This window comes from Lineus longissimus, chromosome 14 (genome assembly GCF_910592395.1).
Source record: "Lineus longissimus chromosome 14, tnLinLong1.2, whole genome shotgun sequence".
NCBI lineage: Eukaryota > Metazoa > Nemertea > Pilidiophora > Heteronemertea > Lineidae > Lineus > Lineus longissimus.
The window spans coordinates 10906111-10932464 of NC_088321.1; the positions used below are offsets into that span (position 1 = coordinate 10906111).

Genomic DNA, 26354 nt, shown 5'->3' on the forward strand with positions numbered 1-26354 from the left:
GGCCAGGGGCCATTGTGCTCACCGTCTAGATATTTGGTGGTTAGGAATTCATCCTGGTTAAGAAACATTGTATAGTGTATAGGTCAAACCAAAATCGGTAAGATGTGTGATGTGTTTAGAGAAGTTTCAGAAAAACCATGAAAAAAGTAACACAAACGCAACAAAGAAAAAAATCATAGATTCTATGTATGTTGACTTATTATCTAATTCAAAACGTAATATGTATAAGCTTTATAGAATACGTATACAGGGTGATCCAGAAAAAACGCAACCGGATACTTCCACTACCAGGGGATTAAAACCATTGATATATACCAGTAGCTGGGGTTTTCTAGAAGAAGAATGATACCAAGATCGCCCGATTCTGTTCAGTAGATTTTGGTGAAGAGACTTTTTGTGAAGCATTTAATCTATACCTACTTACCGAGTTCAATTTACCGGAACAGTTTGATTATTTCTATGCGGGAATGAACCCTGACTTTGCTTGACAAAAATGTTTCTACAATAAAAGCTATTGAACAGAATCGGGCGATCTTCGTAGACTGAAGAATTCATTGCCACTTTTTGCTCTGATGAGAAATGCCCTTTATTTCGTCACTCAAACCGAGGCTAATGAGCTTTTTTGGGTAAGTCACTCCCATTCCTCTTCTAGAATGATTCCCAAGTACCCGGTTGCGTTTTTTCTGGACCATCCTTTATAAACAGTGTATTTCCAAATGAAGGGAAACCGAGATTAATTTGTTATTTTCTTGGACATGGCTGAATATTTTTGAAATTGGCAAGCACCATTTATTACCTAATGGTGTCCTCTTTCTTATGACACCAAAAAATCCAATTTACTGTCGCAGATAACTGAGCACGAGGCAGTTCAATCAACCATGTCAGAACTGGCCTTGCACCAGATACTCCGACAAAGAAGAAAGACCAGTGTGTCCTCAGCAAAATTTTTATTAAATGGTTTAACATCTGGGTGCTTATTCCTGTCTCAACCTAACACCAGTGTCCCTGGACACGCCCCTCAATCCTTTCAACACAAACTAAGGTTCTGGTTATAATTGCTCTCAATGCATTTCTGATTACGTCTCTCTATTAAGTGGTTCGTAATTACTTGTGGTCCAGTTCAATATAAATCAATAGACTTGACCCCCCCCCCCCCACCCCGATAAACTTGACCTTGCCAACATATTTGATCGCATGCCATCATGAATTAACATCTATAATATTTGACGAATCGTCTTCAACACTTATATCAAATTTGACGGGTTCCACAGGTGAACTATTTGACAGATTGTGCTCCTTTTCAGAGTCCTTGTCCGATCCCCCACTCTGTAAAAACACATCTGACCCCGCCCGCTTTAACTCTGCTTCCAACTCTTTTGAGTTAACCCCCTCCTCTGCATCACAATATTTAGTCTTAATCGCAGGTTCACTCCTACTGCGCTGCTTCTTCCCCTCGCCAACCCCAGGTATCACTATTTTCAATTCCTGTACAGGAATATTTGGAACGCTCTCCGAACGCTTATTCCTCTGTTTTTCTTTCTTAGCAAGCTGCTTCTCATTGTAAGGTTTTTTCAGATTTTCACGTCTCAGCTCGGAACGATTGCATAATCCTGCGTCAACCTCGTCATAGCCTTCTCCATCCTCTAGGGACGAGGCTCCGGAATTTTCTTCCTCCTCTAGTAGAGCCCCCAAAACTTTAGAATCGCATTTCGCCTTATTTACAGAATCACCGATATTTTTTGACATCTCTATACTTGGCATGATTCTAAATTTGGTTCAGTCTTCAGTCCTTAGTCCAGTCTTTGTATTCGATAGTCCAGTCTTTTATTTGGTTTAATGTTTCCTCAGCAGAGTCAAATATAATTTTGGCCACACAATTTACTCCTTCCAATTTTGAACCAAAACTATGACTAAGTAGGATTTGCTAGGATGTCAGTCTTTCACTTGTTTCGTTCGATTTTAAGTTCAGAGATGATATTAGATTCCTAGAAGGCCAGTTTTTCAGTTTGGTTAAGGTTTCCTCAACTTGCTTGTGTTTTTTCTTTCCACTGCTGAAGATAGTGGTGAACTTTGGTATAAGGTACTCCCACAGGATCCCCTCCACAAAATAGATCTGAAAAGAAGGCAAGCTATTTAGGGAGCATATCATTTATTATTTTGGAGCCAAAAAGCAAACCCTGTTTGTCTTGGGGAACCATTTGTTTGTCTCCTTTATATTTTTTGACATCGATTAAAAAAATCTTACCAGAAGTTCAAGAAGCTAGAGATTATGGACTATCGGGCTATTTGTCCCGTCTCATACCCAGGACAACGAAGTTCAACAATTGTTCACTCCGGCCTGCTGCTTCACCTCTATTAAACCCCTATCACCCCCCCCCCCCCCGCAGGCTGACCAGCACCAGACAAGGGCTTGAGGGTAACTGGCGTTATCCCCCCCCCCCGACACAAGCACCCAAGTAGCCTCAACTACTATGACATAGGCCTTATCGGTTGCGCATCATTTACGACTCCCACTCCGACCTCAACTTTAAGACTAAATTGCAGCCATCTACTAACAGCTTCAGTTCAACTGAACTGACAACGTGTACCAGCACAATAATATTTTCATTTCAGGATCAGATCTGTCGCTGTGCATCGGACGGAAATAATGAAGACCTATAAATTCCAAGTCATGAAGATGACCCACGACTTCCATAACAATTTCGTTACCACTCTTATGCATAGGTCCGATTGGGAATATAAAGCGTTATGAAGAGTCGGATAGATGCGCAACCTCTGTATCTAACTCACCTCCCAGACGACAGTCAAGAGCAGGGTCGCCAGCGAGACAAGGAAGACCAGGACTTGGAAATACAGGCTTGGGAACAACTTCAGCTGAAATGATAAAACAGAACATTCCAACAATCATAGCAGAGATGTTGTAATCCTTCCATCCAACAATAGAGGGTAGAGGCCATTTCAGGAGAAAATGGCACTCCATTCATGAGAAAATGGCACTCCATTTCACGGAAAAATTGCACTCCAGTTCACGAGAAAGTGGCACTTCAAAAGAAAGAAGCCTAAAGTCGGTAGGGAAAAGTTATCAGTACATGTATTTCGCTTCAAATGGCTCGTTCTCGGTAGTTGTCAATTCTGGCAAAGGAAGTGTTTTAAAGATATTCGAACTTTGTAAACATAGATGAAATAGCATATTTTGTTCAACTGCATGCTGCATTTTCTGTGTAAAATCATTAAAAATCTGAGTGCCATCTTCTCATGGAAAAGACTGTAGGATAAATTTCATGCCAGCAATGGAGATTCGGATGGTTTTGCAATCAGAAAGATTATATATGGATAATCCGAGGTTATGTGGATAAACAGAGGTTATATGGATAAACAGCTGTTATATGATACAGAAACAGAGGTTATATGCATAAACAGCTGTACAGAAACAGAGGTTAAATGGATAAACAGCTGTTATATGATACAGAAACAGTGGTTATATGGATAAACAGCTGTTGTATGATACAGAAACAGAGGTTATATTGCAATTATTTTTGCAAATCTATTTTTTTGATTTGCAGAAATTACACAAACCTCCTGGAAGCCACCAAGAGTTTGTGAAATCGCAAAGAGATAGGTTTTTCACAATAATCAATTAGTTTATAGAGATTTTTAACAAATCGCCAAAATGAATACTGTAAACAACAGTAACTGCTGAAGATACTGTAAATTCAGTAGTTTACAATATGACCGTTGTGGTTTATTCATCCTATTGTAAATCTCTCGATAATTATTGTGGTCATGAAATTATCTTGCAATCATCCTAATAGACATATGGTAATGTAATATGATGGCAATCATCCAAGAAATAATGCAAGTAATATGCTTCCTATATCTTATATCATGCATCCTGAGATAAGGCCTTTTTACTCCTACGTCATCAAATATCGACAGGCGGCATATATATAAAAGCACTGGTTATGAGAGGATGTATATCATGCTGCCTAGGCCTATTGGCTCTACTACAATGCTAATACTACGAAAGCCCAGAAGGCTCATTCCAAATTCCAAATTCCAAATGCGAAATTCCAAATTCAAATCAAAATGAACTGATGACAAAATGGATGAACAGCTGACGTTTGTTTAGCGCCGTCCTTTGATAATGGATATGATACGTAAAAAACATTATCTCTAAAATTATTCTATGAAAAATACTTTGGTAAATATAAGTACACTTAAATAAGAAAATTATTAACAAGCAATAACCATGCACTCATCTCCATATAATACGATTTTGATATAAGCTATAAGGACGGTTAGAAATTAACGGATTTTAGGGGGGGGGGGCAGAGACACGCTAGATTGGGTGTTACCTGGCCTCCGTCCGTCCATACCACAGCGCCTCAGTCGGTAACCAGCGGTACCAGGCTGAGGTCACGTGATTATGTCGAATTTGGAATTTGGAATTTCGCATTTCGAATTTGGAATTTGGAATTTCGCATTTCGAATTTGGAATGAGTGTTTATCCAGCCCAGGCATCAGATAGATAGGTAATTAGCACTGATAAGATGTGTAAAATTACATTTCATCTAAATCAAGATTTGTTTTTTACATTGAGGGGATGCACATTGGCTATCTGATGAGAGTAAGTCTGAATTTGAAATTTAGGATTTGGAATTTCGCATTTGGAATTTGGGGAATTTCGCATTTGGAATTTGGAATTTGGAATGAGCCTTCTGGGCTTTCGTATAATACAGTAAAGCGCTGCACAATGGAATAATGTTAGTCGTTGCTCCCTAAAATGGAGCCAGAAGAACATGACAATATTCTCGTGATCAAAGTCAATAGAACAGCTTAACGGGCAACTATTTGTTGGAAAATCTCATGTGACGTGATCACCTAATTTGTCATGATAAAAGCATTTTCACTCTGCCCCCAAAATGTTGTTACGAAAGACAGCTTTATGGATTTGGCTTGTGGCCTGATAGGCCATTTCCGGGCCCATTTCCAACCACAAAATGATTGTGTGCCAAGATGCTATTCATACAATGTATGTGGCTCTTTTGTTACGTAAGTTTGTGATTAGAGGGTTGGAATAAGTGATTTATAAGGAGTCTAAATTGAAATAAGGACTTCTGTGTATGGTGACAGAGACCAATATTATTTAGCCGAAAATAGAGTCGGGTCTAAAATTGGTGTAAGGGTGTGTGACATGAACACGAAATGCAATCAGAAGGTAGGTTACAGACCTAACATCCACTAACATGATTTAATAGGATGTTAGGAATTTCTTACCTGTTTACCAGCTGATACGGTTGGATTTGCGCCAATTCAGATGCAAGTCGGGCGTGATTTGAATAGTGGCTGCAGTATATGAGAGGTAGTATTCATTTGCATATACTTGCTACTGTAGCCCTATGCAACTTTGAGCAACAAGTCTATTGTCAGATATTACGTAAATCTAACCAGATATGGCCAGATATGGATAAAATTAGATGCTACATGAGATATTACGTAAATCTAACCAGATATGGCCAGATATGGATAAAATTAGATGCTACATGAGGTGTTTAGCTGTGTGGAGTTTATGAATAGAATGTCTGATCAGGCAAACATTGATGCTCGGGCAGATCAGCAGGTATAGGCGGATGAATACTGCCTACTGCTATACAGAGCTACATAGACTAATTACAAAATGAAACAAGAATTACGAAATGAAACAATATCTGATTATGTGTGTAGAAGATGCCCATGTGTCTAAACTGATATGAGGCCCAACTGGCAAATAGTGTACGGCTACAGAGCCCAAAGGCCAATGATATTAGGCCTGAAATAGAGTCGGGTCATAAACAAGAAACGCTATCAGTCGGCTATGCCTAGCATCCACTGACATGATGAAATAGGCCCTACCAACTTACCTTTGTATCAGCTGACACGAGTAGCGGCCAGCTAGCACAATAAGACCAGTTCTCCCTCAATGCTTGTTACAACTACTAAACGATATCTGCTATTTATGTAGAAGACAGCTGATGTCATCTCGTCGGTCTATGTCATCCTAGGCCTACATGAATATCTAGGCCATCATAATGTGTGGAACCTAATTAGAGTTGATTATTTATGTCAATTGATTTTGTAGTAGGCCGAGGCTTCGCTTTTATATTGTCCGTTTTTGGGAATGTGGTAGTGTGACGTAGCACTGCTTCTTTTCCCCCATACGTAGTTTTTCTTGGAAAGATGTGGGCTCTGACTGGGCTTCCAGTCGGTTGGTAATCAAACGACACCATGAGGTCTCTAGGCGTTTGGTATGAGAAACCATCACTTGCCAACCACTGCATGGGCAGTACGCCTAATCAAGCTTGATTGTGAAGCCACCTGGTATTGTGACACATGTACCGGGACTTATAGGTAGGCTACTGTGAAACAACTGGGTATTAGGATAGGTACGAGACAAGACCACAATTGATTTTTTAAGCCTTTTAGCAGTTAAATTGTCAATGTTTGACCGCGACGCATCAAATACTGCGTGGGGTTGTGAATCTGAAATTTAGATTATGTTATTCCGGACAGTCGGGCAAGTAAATGGTGAAAAATAAACTGGTAGTTGACCACGGAAATTTTTTGATAATCGACAAATTAGACAGACTTTGATATTTCCACTCTTTTCAGCCAACTGGCAGAAAAAAACTCAAAACACGCCCCCTATTACCCAATTAGCAAAATTCGAAATTACTTTTTTCATCAAATAATTTCTTTATATCTGTAGACTTGCCACAACAAATATTTTTTCAATACCTCTCCAAATATGTACTTGAGAGTTAAAAACATGCACTCGTCTAATTGATAGGCCTCGACCCTCCAACCTATGAATATTCATTAGTGGTCTTGTCTCGTACCGGGACATATAGGTACTGGGAAACAAAGGTACTGGGAAACAAAGGTACTGGGACACATACCTGGGTATTGGGACACATGTACCAGGACACATAGGTGCTGAAAAACACAGGTACCGGGTACTGGGACACTTGAGCACCGGGGAACATAGGTACTGGGAATCATAGGTACTTGAGCACATGATAACCTGGATATTAAGACACGGGTACCGGGAGACATACATGTAGATACTGGGAAACATAGGTATGACCCCTCTTTGAACTATTGACGGTCATAGCCTCTGTAAAGCCATCAGGGACCTTTTCTACTTCTACACCAGATTGGCTAGCTAAAAGCCGTTGCAAAAAGTAAATAATGGTCACCTATCTATTCCCATCCTCGAATACCAGAGTCAGTCCTATGCTCCTCACCTCGCATGCGTCGTTAGTGCGTCGTTAGTGCGTCGTTAGTGCCAGGATGATTTATTCTTGAAATGAAGCGATAATGAATCCACGTGTGTCTACGTCCGTTTCGGGAAGTTGTTTTAAGGTTTCCCTGCTTCCAATGTATACATATCAGAATCGATGTACCTGAGCATAGCTAAAACCTGGTACTTGCTCTGGCTAAGACTCATCCAGTTACTCCGCAGCTTGCAGTCTGAGTTCAGCAAACTCCTTGCACAGTGATAGTAGTGTGATGAAGCAGCCCAACATGGTTGAATATTATCGCTGCTTTGGAGAAATGGAGCTCAGGTAGCTCCATGTGTCTCCGACAGAATAACTGTAAAATCGGCTAAGAGCAGTTCGAAATCGCAAGAGAGAATTTGATAGAGAGGTAGGCTGACGTCATGAACGTGCTTTCAATTTCTGAGCAAAGGCGCTACAACCCTGATGGTCCCTGGCCAACTTTAGAGCGTTCTTCTAGTGGCGCGAACGTCTTGACAACATTGTGCGCACCACACCCAAGACACCTGCTGTCATCACACAACATCGTCCAAGAATGTTGCACACATGCAACTGTCAAATCAATATACAATGTACATTATGTACATGTATTTATATACATAATTAATGCATAGTGATGAAATAAAGAATTAGCCCACCGTCTACTGAAAAGTAGCCTCATCTTACAGTGGGGCATAAAATCCAGACCGCCTCCTATAATTTGAAACTATTCAGACGGTCACAGCGTGAGCCCAATATGGCGGGGGAGGTACATGTAGTATGAAAGATCCTAGTTTCCTCATGAACAACCTCATCGCCGGACTTCGTCCAGTCCGTGTGTATCCAGGTTTCGCGGCAGCGAGAGTGCGGTAAGGATCCCAGACCAGTCTGGATGTTGACAGCCAAGAGCGGTGCAACCTGCTGCAGGTCAAACATTTCTTCCAACATCATTTTAGTGCACTCGCCAAATCAGGACATGGTACGTAGTTTGCCTCATCTGATGAAAGCAATAATTCCCTTACCGATGACTCGAGCTGCCTCATCAATCCAGTAAAGCTTTCATTGTCTAAACTGACTCCCGAGGCAGTCGTGAGTGGAAGGAAGAGGCCTTACCATTGCACCAGGAGTGTAAAATCGTTAACCACACCACTTGCAGGCATTTGAGCCCAGTCGAGAATTCATTTCTGTATGAAAGTTACTGGGTTTAAGGCCCATGATAAAGGATTTACGTCACCTACCGTTGATGCGCCCCTGGCTGTGTCGGCCTTCAGCCACCTGTTGTTGGTGTATATAGAGCTCAGGCTGTGTGTAATCTCCGACGTACAGTCCTAGTTTCGCATGAGTGCAATACAATGCAGTGATCAAATCAATATCGAACTCTAGCGGGGACGTCTCATTCTGATTAAACCAGTGACCACGACGACAAAGCAATCTCATTTCTAAAGATAGTCCAACAGTAAGCCCTGTTAGGTTTCAAATCGAGTATTAAGGTGCCCCTTAAAAGACACAAACACTCTAGTTTCGCCTTTATAAGGCCACTGTCGAATGATTTAATATTGTATTAGTGTTCCCAGGGCTCCTACTACAATTGATAATTGAAAGACGGTTATCTGTGTAACACCAGGCCAAGTGTTGATGAAGAATGACCCCATCTAGCATAAAAAGAGGCAACGCAATGTCTGCTGACAAGGCTGATGCAGGATCAGTTAACCGGTATACCTGAACCTCGACTAACCTTACAAACCTTGTATGTGATATTTACCTGTGACCCGCTTGATAATTAACCTTATCTCATTGACATTGCCATAACTCACTGATATAACTGGAGATACAATGTATATATGATAAACCACTAATATTGGATGAAATATATACATGTGCTCAGTGTCATTGAAGTATACGTCTGTTTTCTGGACGTGACAGCAACATCACTTGGATTTTGGCGGAACGGAATGGAACAGGGCATTTTTTGTCAAAATCGGTCATCGCTTAAATTTGACCTATGAGAATTTTTTAAAGCTAACTTTGAAAAAAAATGTACAATAACGATTATAATATATACAGTACCTACTTGTATAATTGTGACCCGCCATGACGAAACAAGTCGTATGTCGCTCCGAGCTTGACAGGTTCAGACGGACTGGTTGTTCATTTCACTGTTTTCTGCCTTTTGTGACATCCGAGTACATCAATTTCTTCTATTATGTCCTGGTGTCATTGTAGGCTCATCTTCTGTGCGACATGCGACTCATTTTGTCGTGGTGGGTCAAAATTTGCCGTGGCAGGTAGGCCTAGTAATTTTTCTAAGTCCATATTACGGTTTATGCAGTAGGAGTGATGGTACCCAGAGAAACAGCCTATAATAACAACACGAGATGATCAGGTATGTATCTTATAAACATGATAAATTCAAAGTGCAAAATGAAAATGAAAATAAATTTCCTTTCGACATCATGTATACCTACCCACCTACATTCATGGGAAAAAGTTTCAACCTTATGCGCTCAAAAATTTGTACATTATGCATTAGGATAAGTTTCGACAATATGCGTTGATTTCGACATTATCGGTAGTTTTGGACATAGAAATGATGAAAGTTTGGAGTTTTATATATAAAGCTGTTAGTGTCGCGCCAATTTATCAATAAATCTGTTGTGCCTAATAATATCAATATACCATTTGAAAATTTGCCTGTACGAAAATACCGTATCACTGGTAATATTTGGACACTGCATTATTTGACACAGAAGTTAAAGGCCATAACTCCAGGTATTTTGCCATTTCCTGCTGTAAGGCGATTTCAAAAGTGCACCTAACAATTTATATAATACAGAAAACCCCATGCAATTTGCTCCATCCATTTTGAAGATATAGCCTCTCAGGTGTTTGACAACTGGATCACCTGATCAGGCTAGCAACTGGCTTGTTAGAGCCAGGCGGCGGGTTCACCAAAGTTGTGATGTAGATCAGGCTATTGCCCTATTTGGGAGGACACGTATAAATTAATGCTCCTAAAATTGATATATGAAGCCTGTTTTTCATTGCCATTTTTAATGTTCAAGTATGAAAGCATACTTTTGCCCATGATAAATGAGTTTATTGTATTCCAAAAAATATTTTAATTAAATATTTTATTTTTTGGGAAAACCAGTTATATTTATTTTAGAAGTCAAATCTCACATCTAGAAAGTGTTATTTGAGCTAATTCATGAAGTGGGGAAACAAAATCAATGCCAAAAAAAACATAGACCCCACAAATATGGTCCAATTAGGTTTTCTAGACAATTTAGGCAAATTTATAGAACTTAATTAAATTTTCAAATTCGATTCTTTTTACAGAAAATTGCATCAAATACATCAATTTATACAATCCTTAAACTATCATAATGTATTTCTAATTCAAAGCTTCGATATACCTTGTAATAAAGTAAGGTAATACAGACAAATTTATACTATTTATAGTAAGAAATCCAACATCAGCCTGATCTATGTCAGTAAACCTGCCGCCTGATTTCACTTAGAAACCTAACCAAGGCTGTTAAATAACATGTAAAACAAAACAGTTAATTTACTGCAATCTGGACAGGCGCTTCAATTTTGATCAAACTTGACGCAAGGACCCAACGCGCCGCGTAGTAGCAAAATATTGAAGCTGGCGAAACATTTATAACTGGGCACCGTGGCCTTGTCATGGCCTTATAGCGCGATTGTGGGGTTGTAACTATTTTGCTGTATATTGTCACGAGGAAAGAAAAACATGCGACCTAACGCCGACCTATTGATGTAACGTGATAATTAGAAGGTATATAGTTCAGGAAATGTTAATAAATAATCATTCCATGTAGTCTTTTGAGCGCATTTTTAATTGTAAAAAATATATGCCTCCGTCACAGAGTCTCTGCAATGGTCATTTTTATCACAGTAGTCTCGCGCAGCCAGAAGTTCTTTACTTATTAGTCTGGTGCATGCCAGATTTTCTTCGTACGAGACGTTTTCCCGCACGATGTATGTGGGCAGAAGCAACACTGCGCAAGATGCTATTGAGCATACCTTCCTCATTGAGTTTTCCCAGAATGGTCCATATCGCGCGAAGCTCGGGACGCGTGGTTATTCTGTTGTAGGGTAGGTATCCCCCCCTCCAACTTCCACCCATACAAAAGTAAGCAATTTGTGGGAATGGAACAATGCCCTCACTGTGTATGGAGTCATAAGGATTTAAAGACATTATTGATTAGTTTACTTGCAAGTTATTTACATGTACAGACTTCATTGGATTATTCATTCACGTCTTCTTCTAATAAACATCTGTGCCTCAACAATAACAAAATTACCTCTTTTTCAATGCTTTCACCATTCAACACTTATTCTGGTCACATTTTCGCATTGCTACAATGAAAGACCTAATACTGAAACCCTCCCACTCAGAAACCACAAACGCCCACCCCTTCCTGCTACCTTAATACTTCTGAATTTAATGTGGAGCTTTAAGTCCAGTCTATGAGGATTTGTACAGTCCTACCAGAAAGTAAATATCCACCGTTTTTAAAAAAAATATCCTATTTCATCTCTGTGATATTTAAAAAAACGGTGGACATTTACTTTCTGGTAGGACTGTACATGTCATGCAATCATAAAAGCAGGAGTCATGGCCTTTAATTTTGACATAAATCTAATATTCTCAACCTATCTTAAGCAAAATTTAGAACGGTGTAAAGAAAGTTCAGGACTTATTATTCGCTAAATCTCATTGCCATAGACTGGATATGTTAGTATTTATTAACCCTTAAATTTATCAATCCGATATATTGTCATTTAGACAGGTAAGAGACTAGCAAATAGGTCTTCAGCAAATAATTGTAGGCTAAATATATATATTGCACGTTGCACCTTTGTTGAGTGTACGAAATCATGTACGAATAGAGAACGAATAAAGAATACACCTTAAACTTTAAGTACGGTATATTTACCGGAGGGAGGTGGTGCATTGGTAAAAGTGTGTAAGTTTTTAGCAATATCTATCGTTCCGTCCGACACGAAAGTAACAACTTTCTGCTGGCGGGCTCTATTGGGTTAAAGCATCGATGTTTCTTATACTGTATAATGTAGAACCCCTCAAAAGCTGGACCAGACACGATTTACAAAGAATTCGGGTATAAACAGATTTGTCACAATTATTCAATGAAGTATAAAAACAAAGGTGTCGGACGGAATCCACTTTTTTAAACTCACCCAAAATACCATTAGCCATTTTGTAACCAACATGGAAATTGAATTGGCTGCAATTGTTAAGATTTGCAACAGTAATCTGCCTCGCTCTTGGGCGGCTCTATCAAAATCACATTGCAACGAGGTTGGTTTCGTTCCATAAATTACCACTGGTCCTCACCTTTAGAAATTTGATGACGAACCAGGGCGGATAGATGGCTATGCTGGCTACTATCACAAACATGATCCCCACGGTTAAGCTGTAGATTTCTGCAACGAAAAAGAAAGTGACAATATCAAATGTATTTGTCGATTTCAGACGGACATCTTAGAGGACAAGATGGGTGAGAGAATCTGCTCTCTTTAACTAGGGACAACATGGGCGTGGGATTTAGGTGTGACCAGGAGGATAATGTGTCTTGTTGCAACCATGTACGGCCTCATGATGAGTTTTGAAAAGTGTGACGAGGTGTAGTTGCACTGTACCCGAAAGACGCATATAAAGCCTCCTTTCCGAACCAAGCCGACGTACTAGAGGTTTTGGACACGGATTTTTCGAAGTTAAGATAGGCTAACAGTTACATTCCTTTCCAGTGAATTGTTTATTGCAGTTTAAAGACTTCTCAATTGTCTTGTTTTGGAGTAATCACGGCCCCCTTCCGGCCTGCTGGAAGCCCTTTTTGCATGAAAGACCAACATATTTCATGTCAAAGTTGTCCCTTTAAAACACCATGGGGGAGCGACCTACTAAATAGATAAAAGGAACTATTATGCGCATGACGGCTCAGTGGACATTTCCGGTAAATATGGTTTCTCTCACATTCAGCCGGGATATTCAGATGTGGTTCGCCGAATATTTGAGGAAAGCGCATTTTCTCCAAGGAGGAACGCGGAATTGCGTCATTAAATCGACTTATGAGGCACTATTTAATCCCAACCCCAATCTCTTATTGCCAGGGCCCGGTTGTTAGAAAGCATGTTGGCTCTTAACATCATGCTGACATGTCGTTTCATGTACATCAATGCACATGTAACAACATGTCAACATGATGTTATGAGCGGAAATGTTTTCCAACCACCGGGCCCAGGCACTAAGGCTCGGTTGTTCAGGACCAGTCATAGTCACGGCTAACCTGGCGTTTATAATCAACTTCACTGAATGAGATAGGGAGTTTCCGCAAATCTCACGAATTACAAATTACAACGTATTGCTATCCGACAAAGAGACCACAAGATCATTGGTTTCTAAGCTGATCAACATCCGTTACCTGGAGAAGGGTCACTCGGGATCCAAAGTTCTTTCACCTATCCACTGCAATTTTTTTAGACGCAGCGAGTTTTGAATTCGTGGTGACGAACTGGCCGAGTCGTAACGAATTAGTTTACATTGCCACAGCGTCCGTTTTTCAAAAAAACCGGAACTGGACGAAAGTATTAACTTCTGTTACATAACACCAGGTACAGCTGACTACAAAATGGAACGCGAGTTCCTTTGTAATTATAAGTTCGTAATACATATTCGTGAGATTTGCAGAAACTCGGTAAATGTCAAGTTAAAGTAAACGCTGAGGCAGAGAAGGACCTTGTTTTGAACAACTGGGCACAGGCGTCAAGAAGACATCAGTATTTCCCCCTAATTTAACCAGTCATGCAAGGGCGATAACCAAACGGCGAGTTGAGCGACAGCCGCTCCATTCGACTAGATGCCAGGGGATGCCACAGACCTAAATCCAATTTCATGGAGAGAGCTGGAAGAGTCGAATCGGCGGCTGTGAAGGGCTCGTCGAATTGACGCCAACAACGGAATATGATGGAACGAAAATCTGCTTAATTATCGCCAAAATCTTTCCAATTTGAAGCAGTGGTAACGGGCGATGTTGCTGGACCCGACACTAACGAAAATAATGTTCATAGGGCAGCTTTGGCAGGCATTTATCATGTGAACTCTTGAAGAACTGTATATACGAATACTTTGTGCCAAATGACGGATGTATGTCTCTGGCGCCCTCTTCACATTTATCATCATCTCCCACTCGTCCTCTCTTGAGCTGGAAAACTTCTGTTCGACTGTTTAGGCCTGATTGGAAACATAGTATTATGTTTTGTCATAAAGGGTGATTGCCAGCCACAGGCAGTATGGGGATTCATGACCGACTGTCAACTCGCAGATCAAATCAAAAGCAACCTTGACCTCTGATCCCAGCCACCAGGTGGGTGCATACTAATCCTTCCGAATCGTAATGAATATGCATTCACTTACTGTTTTGGAACATATTCTGCCGGTAGGGAGCGCCTTGTGGGAAGGCCATGAGAGCCGCAATGAAGGCCATGCTGAGAGCATTCATTATAAGGGTATTCTCGTGGGAGATTACGTCATCGCTTTCAGGGTCCCAGGGTACGAACCTATAAAAACAGTTCACTGTTTGGAAAGAACTTACTCAAAACAAAAATCAAACACGGCCCTCTTACGGATAACATTTTTCCAAAGATGTCGTCATTGCTGTACGCTGTTTTGGCGTGAATGACCGTAGTGACACCTATCTGCCAATTGTTTAAACTTAGCAAAGCCTACCCGACCCTTGCCTATGGTCTCTCAACACAGGGTGGCCCAAAAAACCCGGAAGACCATACTTTCAACAATCGGAGACCCAAAACATGCAGCAGTACACAGCCAACATTTTGTAAATAAAATAAACATGAATTTTATACAACATTTTTAGCAAGATTTTATATGAAATCAATAAGACATAAATGTTATATAAACTTTTGATATACGTAGATTTCATCTTAAAATAAACATTAACAATTTTATATAAAGTTTCTGATAAACATGTATGATCCATATAGAAGTTTTTAAATAGAAAAGAGCTCTTATTAATTTTGAATAAAATCTATATAATTTTTTTCTATATATATAATTCATAACATATTTTTCATATAGATTTTACATAGCCAAATTTTATATATAGTTTTTATAAAGTTTTTTGGTAAAATTTATATAAAATTAGACTAATATAAATTTCCTACAAGAAAATATTGCGTACATGTGTATCCATGTCAGGGATGGATAATCATAGAGATACCTTGCATCAGTTCAGTACAGTTTTAGCTCCAGAGTCTGTTTTGTGAAGCCAAGTCGGGATTGATTTGAGCCGAAGGAGGAACTGATACAAATTTACTCCCGACTTTGATTAAAGGAAACCTGTCACGAAACGCTCATAAAAATGGAATGTTTTGAACGGCCCGCTTAAAACCTAAGGCGGGTGTAACCTTCCTTTGATAAATCTTAGCAGTTTCGAGTTCCCCTCAGGTAATTGATTATATGAGCTGGGCATCTGGGTAACATTGCATAACGTTGCATGACATTACTGACTCCAGTAATCGAACTGCATACCTGCATGAAGTAATCACCAATTTACTTATTCTTACTACGTTCTGCCAGTGTAAATAAATATTTCGTGCTACGACTGAAACTCTTTAAAACTCCTGAACCGAATCGAGATATCTTGGTCTCGCTGTTTCTTCCACAAACTAGATTCCCCATCATCCAACCTGGTGGTGAAAGTTCGGTCGTCCGATTGTCTTTAGCTACCCACTTAATTCCGTGAATTCTATGTTTGACGTCTCCATGACATTACAACAATGTGATGCCGCCTTAAATATTGTTAAGTTGCTACTTTGCTCTACTTACCACGGTTGCCAATGAAGCCATGTCCATAGCAACGTGAAACTACACACTTGTATGAAAGTGTATGATAGTAGAGACAGCATGGGGGTGAGGGTGAACAAAATCTGTGGTGGTTGCCTAGCGACCAGGCCTTCATAAGCTCCAGTATTCGGGACTAAAACAAAAGTATATTAAAAATAATTAAAGGACATTTATGAATATACTGTGTCGATTCTCTTAAGCCGGTTTAGTCACGTCTGTATTACAGACGCCCCCAACCGGCTATGCAGCGTCGACACAGTATCTCCTTATACAAACTGAAAGGCGTCTTAGTTTAAATTATCATAAAGGAATAAACATAAAGGTAAGGTAACACCAGCAAATATGAGGTAAAATCAATCTTCTAGCTCCAAATGACGATGTTGACTTTCTCCAATGAACGGCTTTTTGGGGGAGGAGGAGGGGATTCGATCCGTTTTGTAGTTTTTACTCATTCCTCAAAGGCATGGAGACAACAATACGGCCAAGTCTTTAGTTTGACACCCTGTATAACTTTATCACTGGCCGTTATACTCACAAGACATGATAGGCAGGATAACTAAGGCAAGATCAGTCCATAGATACTGCTCGTCAGTAAGATCAGATGATATCTGCAAGAGGTCATTATCATATAGGGGTGTCCAAAAAGACGTCACGCTTTTTTACTCTAATTGTTAAGGGAGTGAGCACTGATTAATACACACCCATAACATTACAATAGAGTGTGCTATAGTAACGAGAATAATCTCCCGCAGGACTGGTTTAGCAGTACTCGAGAAGATTTACCTTGTGGGCAAAAACCCAGCGCCCTGTACCTTTTTGCAAGGCTACATCATCTCAAGCTCAGTATTTTTTTTGATTCAGTGCAAATTTATGGCAAAATTACAATGAGAGGTCAATATACGCTATGTCCAACTATCACAACAATACTCTCGTCCAGATAAAATGTTATCCCACAATTCAGAGCACTGTATCTCAAAATTCACCCAATCAAACCTAACGAAAATTCATATGTTTCGTGATCTATATTTCCCACATAGTGAATGTGAATTTTGATAATGCCATGGGTGTGTCTGATCAATTCAATTCAATTCAATTCAATTCAATTCATTTATTCTCCACTCATTTAAAAGTACAGAGAAAAATAACATAAACAATTACAATAGTGGCAGACGTTACAACAGAGTCGATCAAGGGTTGACAGGTAAAGGTTGAGATAGAAGGTTAACTGCATTAAACTGTCAACGGCACGCTGAAAGGAAATTCGCCAGTTTTACAAATATTTTACGTTGGAAGAAAATTTTCAATTTGGTGATGTTTGGTTTAGAGCAAAATGCTTTGCCAGGCAATCTTTTCTAATTTCTGTAACTGCATTGCATTCAGGCAATAAATGATACTCGTCACCTACTCGTGAAATAAAGGAAGTGTCGGTCAAAATGTCAGCATCATTGCCTGAGAGTCAATCACCTATGCAAATTACACTGAGCGTTGAATTAGTGCACCATCCTGCTTTCATACTGTCCTATGCGTCTTCTACCGTGCACCAGCTGATAACAAAAATGTTTCAGACTACGACCTTTGTCTGTCCAAAAATCGTATCAAAATTTCGGTGCTCCAAGACACTTAATTGACAGGTATCACCTTGGACACCTGCAGGACCATTTTTGACATTGCAATTGTTGACAAGGTAATCTTAATTGGCAATTAGCAATTTTCAAATTCAATCACAAATTTCAAATTTTTAACGAACGGCGTAGGCCTTTGAGACGTAACGTGAATTACATTGTCGTCGCAGTAGCAGGCCGCAAGCAAAGCCTCACTCTAGTTCAGTGGGGATTAAAATCGGAATAGCATGATGATTTTTAAATGTATGTGTTATATATTTGGGTGACGGTAATTGTTACTGTAGAATGAAAGGTGACAGGGCAGGCGAACGCTAAATGTGCGCATTGGCAACATTCATCAATGATTAACCCATAAAGTGGAAAAATTCAGTTTAAATACCAAATCCTCCGGAGTCACCTGCTTCAAAAGACTGACTGCGACAAAAAATAAAAATGTTACATGGAATGTTAAGAACGGCCGAGCATGCAATTACATTAACTCCATGACAGTGCATAAATAACTAAGCTAAGGGAGGGGAGGGCACTAGAAGTCACCCAAAATTGTGTTATTCACCATGGCCTTGTTATAGGGTTTTATTTCCGGTGATTGGATTGAATACTCTTTTCAGGACTTTGAATCAGCGCCGCGATTGGCAGAAATTTGAAATAAATGCTTGGATTCTGTATCCCGTTACGCATGCGCAAGAATGAGTAAAGGAGTAGATTCTGCCATGCGCATGCGTAACCAGATATGACTTCTGCCGATTAATAGGGTCACGCTCAACAGGTTTCCCGAAAGTGCGTGATGCCAGGTTGCTCTCTCAATTGTAAATGACACCCATTTCAAAATGCGTTGAAGGCCTTTTTGAAGAATGAGCAATTGGGGCTGTAAACCACTGGAAAGGCCGTGATCTCCTCTTTCTTTGATCCCCTCATTTTTTAAATGAATACAAGTCAGTAATTAGCGCAGAATTCGCTTCAAGCACTTGTGGCCACCCCAAACTGAAAATTTCAGACCCTCAAATCACTAAAACCGCGATTTTTATGAAAGTTTCTTATAGGTAAATTGAAATATACCGGTTTTCACGTGAAGCACCACAGCTAATGCTCGATAAAAACGCGATAAAAATGACTTAGTTAGCCCTTTTTCGAAATATTTTGATTTTTTTTCAGAACGGGAAAAAAAGCACAAAACTGGACAGTGCAACAGCTGACTACCCGGCCGACACACACTCCAATCGAGTGACGCCTACGCTGCCATCATCACGATAATGTGTTCATTCTTTATACCAATCTATTGACCAGGGTACCAGGTTTCAGAAACTCCGCATTACTTGTCCGAACTCGTACAGGTGCTATAGTTCAGTGCTAGATATACTGTGGTTTCACTTTTATAACATAGCGACCTTCATTGATCTGAAGTATAAATTCTCCCAACTTGTAGCGGTAATTCTTTTCATGTATTGCATAGGCCCTCTTATAATGGATAACTGAGGCATTCAGATGACCGTGCACGGTATTCATTCATTCTTAAATCATTATGACACCAGACAAATTGGTTTTAGGTCATTGAAATATGGCAATAGGACACTTTTCCGTCTACGAACATGAACATAGGCCAAGTAGAACTTTATTTTCGTTTGGTTCTGTATTTTATTACATATACTGTACATGTACTTCTGAAAAAATTACTTACAAGGTCAAACATTCCTCCGTTTGCTACCGGAAAAATGAGAAATAAAAACCAATCAATTACTTAAATTCAAATTCATCATCCGTAGCAGGTGGCTCGTCAAAAAACTCTAGATCGTCATCATTTGGCTCTTCTCCCTCTACTTGAACAAAATCATTTAGGCCTACAACTTGTTGTTCACCCGTGAGTCCTGCTACAGCAAATGCATGTTCTGCTGAATGAGGGTCTACCTCATCCCAGGCACGGCTTATGATCTGCAAAAAAATTAACAATGAAATCCGTTGGGATACACCATCATCATCAGTGTTTAAAGACTTTCCACTGTTTCCAATATTTTCTGACCAGCGTCTTAAACGGCCTCATGACTACTAAATCTAATGGCTGCACCAGGGAAGTGCAGCCTGCTGGGATGTAGTCTAATAGGAGGCCATGGTTAATCACTGGGATACTGAATGCTTCACTTAGGTGTGCACGAAATCTGTCCACAATCAACATTTTGGAACCAATAGCATCCTGTAGATCCCCGACATTTGGAAATAGCACACGATCTTGCCAGTCTATTAACACTTCATTGTTCACCCAACCAGTGCGAGAACTGGAAAAAACAGCGTTTTCTGGTAGTTCATTGTTTTCATGCAATGCTCTAATTTGTCGGACAAATCCAGGCTCCCGAAAGGTCACATGCGCTGGAAGTTTTTCCCCATTGCTACCGATTGCTAGGGACACTGAACAGCCAAGCGTGTGGTTGCCCAAAGATGTTTTCACATCGATCTGCCGTGCACCCCTGGCACTGTAAGTGTAGAGAGGGGGAAAGTCTAACTGTACGAATGTCTGATTCATGTTAACCATTTGTTGCACATTGAATTCTCTGACTGAATTTCGCACACGACCAATGAATTCCTGTACACGTTGCGGAGCATCGTCTGGTATCGTAGTCGAGTTCTTTGTCCGTTTTCGATGGGATAATCCTTTGCGTTTTTTGAAATTGTTAACCCACCCATTTGATGCATGGAAATGTGCTCTTTCCGCTCTTGAAGCTTCCAGTTGATTTCGTTCATTTTCAGGGAGTTCTGCCCAATAGTAATCGAATTCTTCGATGCCATAATCATGGATATCAGCAAGCGAGACAGGCAATCCTCTTCCTCTCGTGTTCTGAACTCGTCCTAGGACGCGGTTTTCAACTGTCGGCCACAAACCACCATGGCCCTCTCTCACTCTTCTGCGTTGACCCCGGTTCTGGTCGTCCTGCTCAACAATCCATTCCTCATTATTCAACCAAGTGCGGAACGTCTGGTATGGGATGTGATTATTTCGTGCATACTCTGCCGCATCAAGAACCCTCCCCTGTTGATGTAACCCATGGAAGTCCAGCAGGCGACGGACCTTTTCCGCAATGGAATAACTCTGGCGTCGACGGGGAACACGTTTGTCTGCAAATGCATTTTCTTGATCATTGTTGTCGGGCATACCATTTGCGGCTACATCAGCTTCATCGTCTTCACCTTGATGCATGGCTGTCACCAGGATCAGCAAGGATAAGGCAGCGATTTTCAACATGTTTAGTGTTCTGTGTTAGATGAGTTCTGAGGAACATGTGGTGCCAATGCACCTGCTTTTATCTTGTTTGAATTTTTTGATTATGTAATCATAAAGCGTACATGACAGACGTTTTTTTAGGTTAACTTCACAAGAAGTTCCGCTTCATGCACACGTTGATAAAAACCACCAGTATTACGACTGATTAATGTTGGAATAACTGGACATTTAACATGTTTAAAACAATCAAATAAGGTTATGAGGGGACATCAGCAAAAGTTGAAAAGATGTGGAAATAAACATGTCAGCGGTATGAAACGCATTCCAAAATAGCCTTTGCCTTTGGTAATAAGGTTTCAGAGTAATGAAGAAAGAAGGGTCATGATTGAAATGGATTCACTATGAGGACTATTCAATAATGGGTCAATGTGTACCTCTGCTGGCATTCATTTCATTGCCCTGATGTGATTACACATGTTGTAATGCCTATGAAAACTGATCAGTTGGGAGAATTTATACTTCAGACCAGTCAAGGTCACTATGTTATAAAAGTGAAACCACACTAGTCAGCAGGAAATCCAACATTGTTTAGGATCTATGGTTAGAGGTTGCAAGGCGGATGAATCCACGGAAAATCTTTAAAGCTACATAATAGGCCTTCGCGGGTTGTCATCTTCGCGACTTGACCTAAAGATCACCAAATTCGCGGTATCAAAACACATGCATACTTACAAAGTAGAGAATACAAGTTGCAAAAAAACATTCCCAGAAATACCCGAGCAGGAGTTTGAAGACACCGAAACATGTCACCACCGCACACCGGCCTTCCCTGATCGAGAAAAAAAGAAAGATATTTTACTCAAACCAGCATTCAATCCCATAGGCGGCGCTCCATGCAAGCGACGTAAACATTGGAACAAGGTCATACATGTACCACAAATGACATTATATCGTCGTTGTTTCACGTCATTCGTTCTTTTTTTAGAACAAGGAACATGAAATTATAATGGTTCAAGCGCTGGAATGCATCCCCACGGAAGCCACTAGCTTGCCACCTTGCCAAAGATTGCATGCTTTGCCGCAAACGTTTTATTCCGACGTCAATGCGGAATAGTCCCGGACGGCACATGTAGTGCCTTCTAATTTAGCTACTAAAGATGCCCTCAACCCTTTTCGCTCTTCCTATATATTTGCCTGTTTGTGTTATGAGTTCGCCGTGCCCGACACCAGCCCTGATATCCTCCATATCATTGCAATACAATATTTTTTGGCGATCTCCATGGCCTCCATCTATAGTCATTGGGCGAACATGAGAACCACAACCAAAAGTCCCAGTGATCGCTACAAGGTATAAAATGCGGGGTGATATGTATTGAAACTCTTCCAAAACCACAGCATTACCACTTTGCTCAGTTTCAGACTCCTAGGTTTTTTATGTTTGGATGTTACTCCTGGTTGACGACTTTTGACAACCGCACGAGATTTAAATTTGATCACAGTATAAAAACAAAAAAGAACTGCTTAGGGTGTTCTTGAAGGCCTCGAAAGATGTCGGTTGTGCGCTGCGGCCTCCGAGACTGATGTCGAGAACCTCAACTTTATCAGTCAGCTTCATAAAGTTCGTTTTACAAGAGAAATTGTGATCATAAAATTAATTGCTAAAATACAATGCGAAAACGGTCTTTAAAGCTGCTATATGATGCCACTGGTCATGTTACAAAAACAATGATTTTGCACAAGAAATGGTACAACAGGTCTTACCTTATAAGTCTCTGCACACACTCAATGTTTGGCTCTTTCGAGGTGAAGGGCGATGCGACACTCGCCTCTGCAACACTGAGGGAGATACCAGCGTGAGCGCACTTTAAGGCGCCGCAGTCGTTTGCGCCATCTCCGCACATACCTACAGTATAACTGAGAGGACAACAAAGAATTCTTAGCTGCTTAGCATGTCTCCGAGTTCAAGCATGAATGATCGACGACACAGGCAATCGTGTTGAAAAAAATTGATTTTATGATATTTACTACAATATGTTTGTTCTTCTTCTGGTTCATCAGTTAACTACTTTTCTGAAAGTGTTTGATGCTTTTCAATTTTGTTTCAGCACTTCTATACTTGCTAATACTATGTAACTGCAAAAATGATCACGCTTGTGGTTTTTATACATACTTGATTATAAAATAGGCTCACCGATCTAACACCATTTCTGAATATATGCAAGCCTTAAGGTCGATCTCACGCGTGGCGCAAAACTCCCCAACTTTAACTCGTGATAATTCATTGATAACGATGATTCAAACAAATATTATTGGACGGTACGTTACGTATGAAGCATCCAAGTGAACTTTTACCAAGGCCTAAATAACTGGATCGTATTTCTGGATTTCCCAGGAAAATGGCTTTTTGGGGAAGGTCAAAAAAGTGTGAGCCAATCAGTAAGAAGGGACCGTGGCCTGTTCAATGCATATCATACTAGAGGCGGTCATGCCTCGAAGAAATGAACCGATCCTAGAGTATAGACACTTACTCAAGCTTTTGTAACTCTTCGATAAGGTGTACCTTCTGCTCAGGGAGCATCCTCGCAAATATGGTCCCTTGCTGAACGATCTGAAACCAAGTATTGATTAGAGATTAATCCATACTTACTGAAACCAAATTAAGAAAATAATAAATGTACATTGTATTAAATGGCCAACTTGGGCATAGAATAAGTTGTTTTTTTGTCGACAAAAACGGCTTCCAGTAGAACCGCAACTTCTCCATACAGGATTAAGGAAAACTCTTTGAACTGCAATAAACAATGCCCTAGAACGGGGTGTGACCTTATATAGGCCTGCCTGAAATTCGCAAGCCATGCCCAAAACTTCCTTCCAACACAGGCGAAAATCGATATCAGAGAACGGCATCAGTGTAATACTACCAGTGGCGGCACATGGTGTCAAGTTGGCAAATTATCCTCCTGACCAGGTACATCCCACGCCCAAGTTGTTTCTTTCAAGGGAGACTTTGAGCAGGAGCCAAGTGGGCCAGATTTACTCGACTTTTTCATATTTGTATCAGGAATATTTTCATCAACAAAGCGATCATGTTACAACAAGCAAAGATATATTTCATTATAGAATGAGGAAAAACAGCAATATTGAAATAAATATTAAATACGTATTTAAGCAATTTAAATCTTCTAAATTCGATGACAATTTTTTTTTCATTTAAAAGAACGGCCTAGGGCTTTTAGAAATGACCTTGTTCGGGATTGGTATATTGTTTTACAGGCATGCGTTATGACTTTGACGATTTTGGTTGGCCCGATTGGCCCCAACACAATTGGACAAACTTCTTTTTCCATCTCTGGTGCCAATTTTTGAAAACAATTTCTAATTGTAACTTTTATTAGCATTTTCTATCATCGGACTATTGATTAACACACTGTACTACTACTACCTTTATAAGCAAATTAGGGTCGTGGGTTCGAATCCATTCAAAAGTTGCTCCATCTAGAGCAAAATGGAACTTCACGCGCTGGCTGTAATTGCCTTGGCTGCAGGCTTCAAAATCATATTCCTGCAATCCGTTACAATTCTCTATAATTTTGAATGAATATGACTTGATCCACGGTTCTGCTATCTTGTATGTTATGGTGACGTCATCATCGTTGTCATGGAGATTGTCGGCACTCACTCGGATGACCTCATCATCGTCATTTATCATCCGGCAGTCGCGGCCAATCTTTATTGCAGTTAGAATGTTGTCTCCGGTAACCATGACAGTCCTAATATTAGCATTATGTAACACCCTCAGCGCCGCCTCGGTCTGTGGTTTAAGCGCGTTTTCCATTACCAGCAATCCGAGAAAGGTAAGGTCAGCCTCAAGGTCGTTTCTATGGATCGTCTGAACGGTTTCCTTGGTAACGGACTTCGGCAATGGTCGGTAGGCCATGGCAATCACTCGAAATCCGTCGCTCGTGTAGTTGCTAAGGACCTCGTTGAAGTCTGACGGAACTTAAAGATTTAAAGGAAATAAATGTCTTCAATACAAAGACAGCTGATAGCTCAGAACATTTTTAAATCAATGCCTTTCTGAATATAATATGTTCAAAAAGGCGATATTCGTGATAAACAATCAGTGAATTATAAAAAATGTGGCTCTTTCGAGAAAATTTTTTTTTGTTCGAAAAAGAACTTTTTGACGTCAAATTGAGACAAGACCACAATTGATTTTTTAAGCCTTTTAGCAGTTAAATTGTCAATGTTTGACCGCGACGCATCAAAGAACGCGTCAAGTAGTGAAACTGAAATTCGGATATGATATACGGGTTAGTCTTGCGAGTAACTGGTGCGATGGAAATTGGTGATTGACCACGGAAATTTTTTTATAATCGACAAATTAGACAGACTTTGATATTTCCACTGTTTTCAGCCAACTGGCAGAAAAAACTCAAAACACGCCCCCTATTACCCAATTAGTAAAATTCGAAATTAATTTTTTCATAAAATAATTTCTTTATATCTGTAGACTTGCCACAGCAAATATTTTTTCAATACCTCTCCAAATATGTACTTGAGAGTAAAAAACATGCACTCGTCTAATTGATAGGCCTCGACCCTCCAACCTATGAATATTCATTAGTGGTCTTGTCTCAATTACGATACGAGGGCTGATCAAAAACTTTCGAGCCTTTTTGCTGACGAGGCAAAACCGGATTTTGCATTATGAAATCCGAGGACATTGTTTATAGAACTCTTTGGCAGCTTTCAGATACATTTCAGGGTCTTATCGCTACTCGTGAACCCTTGGGTGGCAATTGAACTGGGACCAAAACTAGGCTGACGTGAATTTTAGTCAGCATTTTGCTTTTTCGATAACATACATGCTGTGCAATTTGCGAGAATTCTAGAGTAACAATCAAATTTCCTAAACATACCAGAGCACACTTCTAAAAATTACAGAAATATTGCAATATTCGAAAGTGGTCAACAAGGATTGCTCGTTTGTACACGCCTCCCGTTTGCGACCGAAGACTCTTCAACTGGATTTCACCGTGTTTACAATTAGCATGAAACATGAGACATTTATGATAACTGGGAATCAATAAATTGTTGAAACCATCGATGTTTCATTACAATTGTAAAGACTGACGATCAGACTTAACGACATTGCGAACGTGTCATCAATATTGTATTCTATAATAATGGTACATCTGGTTAGCCCACGTAATGCAACCCTTGGCTTTTGAAAAGTTATCGAATCGATCAATAAGGCTTTTTTGCATGCTCGACATCATGATAAAAACAGCAATCTGTACTGAGCTTCAGTT

The 26354-nt window shown here is 40.1% G+C and overlaps 1 protein-coding gene across 3 annotated transcripts in view; it reads right to left on the reverse strand.

Moving 5' to 3' along the window:
• Positions 1-255: 255 nt before the first annotated feature.
• The window catches only part of LOC135498978 (polyamine-transporting ATPase 13A3-like), a 57925-nt gene continuing 31826 nt past the window's right edge, over positions 256-26354 (reverse strand). For 2 of the 3 annotated variants that reach the window (XM_064789569.1, XM_064789567.1), the window contains exons 14-23: positions 24482-25038; positions 23568-23647; positions 22801-22953; positions 21772-21868; positions 16745-16817; positions 16192-16342; positions 14761-14903; positions 12682-12770; positions 2791-2874; positions 256-2113 (exon numbers count right to left, since the gene is read on the reverse strand). In XM_064789569.1, coding sequence (XP_064645639.1) covers positions 1925-2113; positions 2791-2874; positions 12682-12770; positions 14761-14903; positions 16192-16342; positions 16745-16817; positions 21772-21868; positions 22801-22953; positions 23568-23647; positions 24482-25038 — 1616 coding nt within the window. In that variant the 3' untranslated portion in view covers positions 256-1924. Of the gene's footprint in view, positions 2114-2790; positions 2875-12681; positions 12771-14760; positions 14904-16191; positions 16343-16744; positions 16818-21771; positions 21869-22800; positions 22954-23567; positions 23648-24481; positions 25039-26354 lie in introns of those variants that run through there. The other variant, XR_010449196.1, reaches the window with a different exon arrangement.